The 6,435-nt window shown below is 36.1% G+C and overlaps 1 protein-coding gene across 1 annotated transcript; it reads right to left on the reverse strand.

Moving 5' to 3' along the window:
• Nucleotides 1-208: 208 nt before the first annotated feature.
• LOC311592032 (vomeronasal type-1 receptor 4-like) lies at nucleotides 209-1,159 on the reverse strand (the record flags this gene model as incomplete). Its single annotated transcript, XM_084771963.1, has 1 exon — nucleotides 209-1,159. Exon 1 carries the CDS (start codon nucleotides 1,133-1,135, stop codon nucleotides 209-211), a length of 927 nt encoding a protein of 308 aa, XP_084628089.1. The 5' UTR covers nucleotides 1,136-1,159.
• Between the last annotated feature and the right edge of the window lie 5,276 nt (nucleotides 1,160-6,435).

A 6,435-nucleotide genomic window follows, 5' to 3' on the forward strand; every position in this document is an offset into this window, starting at 1 on the left:
CAGTTAATTTAACTGAGAACATGGAAATATCCAGGCTTTAAGCTAAAAAAGAGCATACAGTACTATTTTGCTGTAAAATGATAATTAATTTGATATAATATCCTCATATATTATCTTACTATTACATTAGTATTTTGAATGACACAAATTATCTAAATCTTAGATCTTCATCAAAAAAACCCACACAATTCACAGTCTTAGTACAAGATTATGGTATTTTTCTATTTCTTATCCTTATAAAGCAGAATCTGGGAACAGTGAAATCATGACTCATCACAAATGGGCTTAAAGTAGGAAAACACATATAAATGATGGATGAGATATTCATCACCCACCCACTGGAATCATGGTAAAGAGCAATATAGCCATTTAAGATAGAAGAGATGGTATGAAAAGCTACAAAGGTGCAAACCAGAATGAGGATGGTCTGTGTGGCTCTGTTTTCAGGGAAAATTCTGGGAGAAGCACAAGTGCTGAGGATGTGTTGAACTCTCTTTTTGTGTCCATAAAGTATGACAATCATGAAGGTGCTGGAACATACAATGAGCAGAGATAATAGGACTTCAGGAAACACCCAAAATGCTGTATACAGTGAATCTACTATTTCATCGCGGCCTTGAGAGTGGCAGATTTCAAAATCTCTCATTTGTGTCTTATTTGTGTGTCTATTTCTCTTAGTAGAAGTATACACAGGGAAAATCATATTTACTACCATGTGCAGGATCCAGCAGAGACAAATGAGGAGGCCCATGAACTTTGCAGTAGTTTTGACTTTAAATTCCTTATGGCACAAGCTCCTGGGGCTGATGGTGATTGCCTGAAAGACACTCAAGAGAGAAGTGAGGCTGATGGACATACTCTTTCCAAGTCTGTAAAAATATAAAAAAAATTTGCACGCAACATCACTGAAGAACGGGTTCAATCCAAAAGACTCCATTATCTCGGGGAGACCTTTAGAGAGAATGATCAAGGAATTGGTTGTGAAGACATGTATAAGAATAAGGTCTATGATCTTCATTGTATGTTCAGTGTAGTAAAGTATTAGATAGTAGAAAATAAGAGAGAAGTTTCCCAGAATTCCTAATGCACTCTGAAGTGAGAGCAATATACCTATTGCTGTGTTCCCAAAGGCCATTCTGTCATTCAACAATTTCTCCTTTAAGTTATATTAACAACCATGTCTCTGAGACAAAACATGTATTGAAGTTTATAGGATGAGGTACATGTGTGGAAGAATCACTGCAGTGCTAATTTTCCAATTTGTAGTGTACAACATAGCCAGAATCTGTTTCAAAACAAATATTTCATCATCATTAATAATTTTCACCTAAATGATTGAAGTTGTAAATGTGCATACACATGGCCATAGCTTCCAGTACATTTTGTAGATAAGTATCAAGAATAAGGGTGCTCAGGAGGAGTTCCAAGATGGCCGTGCCTATCATGCACTGTATCTTATCTACTGCACAGAGACAAGGGACCAAATTGGGAGCCCCAGACTGCAAGAACTGGAGAACACTAGGTGAGTGGAGTCCAAAACAGTGCAGACTACATGCGGTCTCGGCCCATAGAGGACCTGAACCAACTCTCCAGACTTTGGAATGGAACCCACCTGTGGACTGCAGTTGGCTTCTATAGCCCAGGCGCAGTGTGTGCAATGGTGGAACATCAGATCTCCTGGCCTGGGAACGTCTCAGGGAAACAAGTGAATAAATATTTAATAACAATAGGTATAAACATATCTGTCAAAAGTCTCACTCTTGTCATGAAGTCTTCAAAGACAAAGTTCAAAATGCACATACAATCAGTATTTCCTAACTAGTTTTCTGGATTTGTAGGTAATTGTTACAGTTTCTAATGACTATTTGTCTTAATAACTACATCACAAAGTGAGATCACATATATTACATCAATTTAAATCAAGTATGTTCAATGTATCTTTTAAAGGTTTTATTAAGAGGATTCCTAATGTTTAATTGAAACTTGCAAACATAAATGAAAATAATCACTATATTGTCCTGTCCATGTGACTCCTTTTTTAATTCGAATAGATGTTTGTGTTTACTAAGAAAAGGACACATCCTGGCATCATGTAAAATAGTGTTCTTTATACAATCTAAATAAACCAAAGCAGACATTGTCTAAGTTGTATTTGATAAGTGTAACATAGACACAAGATTTATTTTGTATGACACATATTTTTATGTCTCTGGCATGAAAATACGGTATCTCTCTAAAGAAAATTAAACAGTATTACTTTCATATGCCTTGTAGAAGGCTCATAATAAGTGATGACACATGAAATCTAGCATTTGAAATAATACAATGGAATAGAAATTAAGTTGGTAGTGGAGTGTGCAGAGCTCAGTTGAAAAATCACTTGTGTTTTAGGTTCAAGGTCCTATCTTAAATTCACAGCACAAATAAATAAACAGCTGATCAGTTTCATACAGTCATTAGAATATCGTTTACTTTATTTTGTGATTATAACATAATTGTACCATTCTCTCTTTCCTTTCTCTCATTCAAACTCTTCTATAACCCCTTTCTTTTAAATCCTTGGCCTCTTAAAAATATGTGTGTGTGTGTGTTTGTGTGTGTGTATTTTCATGGCTGAACATTTTTTTTTTTTTTTTGGTTTTTCGAGACAAGGTTTCTCTATGTAGCCTTGGCTTTCCTAGACTCGCTTTGTAGACCAGGCAGCATTTTAAACAGAAAACGACACGCAATAAAATTTTAGAGTTTTGCAGCCGAATCTGAACTATACAAAGTTTGCATGTAAAATCACAGACTATTTCAGAATAGATGGCAGAGAGATTTTAATAGCAAGAAGAACAAGAATTTTCTATGAGATTGTGTTTCAATGGAATGTTAGTGGCTGCATCCATAAAATGTAACCAATATTACTGTAAAAATAAGATGTATAGCAAGAACAGAAGACATGATAAAGTATACACTTTTGATATAAACACTGCAAAGGCAGACACATAAAATTTCTTGGGATAATTCCCCTGCCAGATTAGTGTACATAAGAGTTTCAGGCAAATTAGAAATTCTGTGTCAAAGAGAAGTAAAATGGAACTTATCTAAGACAGACCAATTGAAGATGTCTTCTGACTGCACAAGCACAATCAAGTGAGAGTGCACTTGAACTCAGTGTAAGTGTTCTCAAATACACAAAGAAACAAAAACTAAAACTAACACTTTTAACAATGGGATTTAATGCTTGTATTTGGGAACTCCCATGTTTAGTCACACACTCAGTAAAAAAAAAAGAACTTTCAATATCACTTAACAAGAAAACATGAGTAGGTATAATCTTATGCAGTGTGAAAGATAAAGAGAACATGTACATACTCTGAAAATAGTCCAGACTTGTGTACTTACAAGACCTATACTTTTGCTTGTTCTTCTTCATGTATGAAAAAAAAAATTCACCTGACTCTTTTGATATTCAGACTGTTGAGCTCAGAGAAAGGCCAGGCAGTTCTCCAAAAGGCAGTAATCACTGTGGAAAAGGGAAGGGGAAGCATCTCATAATAAATGTTCGTACCTCTGTGACATTCTTCATCTCACCTGCATTGCCAATGACAGCATGTGCTTTGGGAGCCAAGAACAGGTTTGAGACTATTATTTCTGTTGCTAATCACCAAATCAGCTTTGGTGATTCTTGTGAATCTCTAGGGGCACAAAGTTTTGGAGACACATTTATGATTTCATTATCATTCAAGGATGACAAAGAAGAAATTGCTGGGAATATCAGAATTACTTGTGTGAGGGTCATGCTAAACCATGGGTTTCACTAGACATCAGCGTTCCCTGGGTTCTCTTACATAAATTAACTTAAAATTTTTTATTTATTTATTTATCCAGATTACAACTAATTGTTCTCCCATCACTTGTGTCCTCCTCTTCCTCCCTCCCTCCCACCCACACCTTATTGCCCTCCCCTAGGTCCATGATCAAAGGAGATCTCCTTCCCCCACTTTATGGTCACAGGCTATCAAGTCTTATCTAGTTAGAGCAATTACAGACATGAAGTAGATAAAATTTGGAAAATGAAGAAGTCAAAGCATAACCATTGTTAGGTGATATGATAGTATATGTTAGTGACACTAAAAATTCTACCATGGTGCTCCTATAGCTGATAAACATCTCCAGCAAAAATGATTGGATATAAAATTAAATAAAAAAGTAGCCCTCCTGTATACAAATTAAAAACGACCTGAGAAAGAAACATGGGGAAAACACCTTTCACAATAGCCACAAAGAACACAACTGTATCCTTAGCAAAGCAAGTGAAACATGTATGACAATAACTTCATGTCTCTGGAAAGAAATTGAAGAAGACATCAGAAGACTGAAAGATCTCCTATGCCCATACATTACTAGGATTAACATAGTAAAAATGGCTATCTTATCAAAAGCAATCTATAGATTCAATGAAATTTCCATTAAAAGTCCAGAATAATTCTTTACAGATCTTGAAGGAACAAATCTTACTTCATGTAGAAAAATAACAACAGCAGCAGCAACAACAAAATCTTAGAATAGCTAAAACAGTCTTATACAATAAAATAACTTCAGAAAGTGTTTGTATTCCTGCTTTCAGTCTATACTACAGACCAACAGTAAGAAAAACTGCATGATACTATCATAGACACTGACTTGATGACAAGGACAATCAAACTGAAGACCCAGAAATAAATCTATACAGTTGATTTTTGACAAAAAACCAAAACTGTACAATGGGGAACTGACAACATATTCAACAAATGGTGCTAGCCATACTGGGTGTCTACATGCAAAACATGCAAACTGATCCATATTTACCACCCTGCACATAAAATTAGTCCAAGTGTATCAAGAACTTTAATATAAAACCAGAAACACTACATCTGTCAGAAGGCAAAGTGGGGAAGAGCTTTGGACTCCTTGGCACAGGAGATGACTTCCTGAACAGAACACCAAAAGCTCAGGCTCTAAAATAAACAGTTAATAAATAAGACCTCTTCAAATTGAAATGCTTCTGTAAGGCAAAGGATACTGTCAACATAAAGATAGGTCATCTTACAGATTGAGGAAATATTTTCACCAATTCTACGTCTGGCAAATGGCTACTATTCTAAATATATTAAGGAACTCAAGAAATTGAACACCAACAAACCAAATAACCCAGTTAAAATGGAGTACAGATCTAAACATAGAATTCTAAACAGAAGAATCTTGAATGACCTAGAAGTACATAAAGAAATGATCAATGTCCTTAGTCATCAGGGAAATGCAAATCAAAATCATTCTGAGCTTCCATCTTATACATGTTAGAATGACTAAGTTCTACATCTCAAGTGACAACACATGATGGCCAGTATGTGGCACAAGTGGAACACCCCTTCATTGCTGGTGAGAATGAAAACTTGTACAAACACTTTGCAAATTAATCTGAAAAATTCTCAGAGAACTGGGAATAGATCTACTACAAGAGACAGCTATACCACTTCTGAATATATACCCAAAGATGTTTTAGCACACCAATAGGACACTTACTCAAATATGCTCTTTACAGCTTTCTTCATAATAACTAGAAACTGGTAATCTAGATGTCCCTGCACCAAAGAATGGACCAAGAAACTGGTACATTTACACAGTGGAATGCTATTCTGCTATTAAAATCAAGGACATCATACAATTTGCAGGCAAATGGTTAGAGCTAGAAAATATTACCTTGAGTGAGGTAACAAAGACCCAAAAAAGCCATGCATCATATATGCTCACTTATAAGTGTTTGTGGCCACAAAGTACAGTATAACCATGCTATACTCCACAGATCCAAAGAAGCCAAGTAGGGGCAAAGGGAGGAGATTTGACTATTACTCTGAATAGCAAATAAAAGAGACATCTGAAGTAGATGGAGGGAGAAAACTGGGTGAATATCATGTGGGAGGCTAACAGAGGTGAGGATCAGGTGTAGAAAGAGCAGAGTGGTGGGGGACAGGGAGAGAGAGAATGAAATACATAGTGGAGCCATCTCTGGTACAACAGAGGCTCTTGGGAGTTGATAGGAGTGGCCAGAACTGAGATTTTTAGCAGAAGGGTTTAAATACACCAAAGCTGCCACCTCCTGTAGTCATGTAAGATTCCCAGTGGAAGGAGGTGATTCCAACCCACCCGTAAAAACTTCAAATCAAGATTTGTCTTGCTATACAAAGTGAAGGGATTTAGATGAAACGGAGGTTAGGGAATGATAAAACAATGACTGCCTCAAATTGAGAAATACCTAACTAGTTTTACTAATAAGTTATACTTAAATAAAGGAACCTAGCTTAAGAATCTTCTGAGAGATTTCATTCAGAAGCTGATGGAAACTGGTGAAGAAACCCACAGCTATTAAGTATCCCAAGATCTGGGAGTTTTGTGAAAAAGTTGGAGGGATCC

Source organism: Acomys minous (assembly GCF_964271855.1).
Source record: "Acomys minous genome assembly, chromosome: 2".
Classification (NCBI taxonomy): domain Eukaryota; kingdom Metazoa; phylum Chordata; class Mammalia; order Rodentia; family Muridae; genus Acomys; species Acomys minous.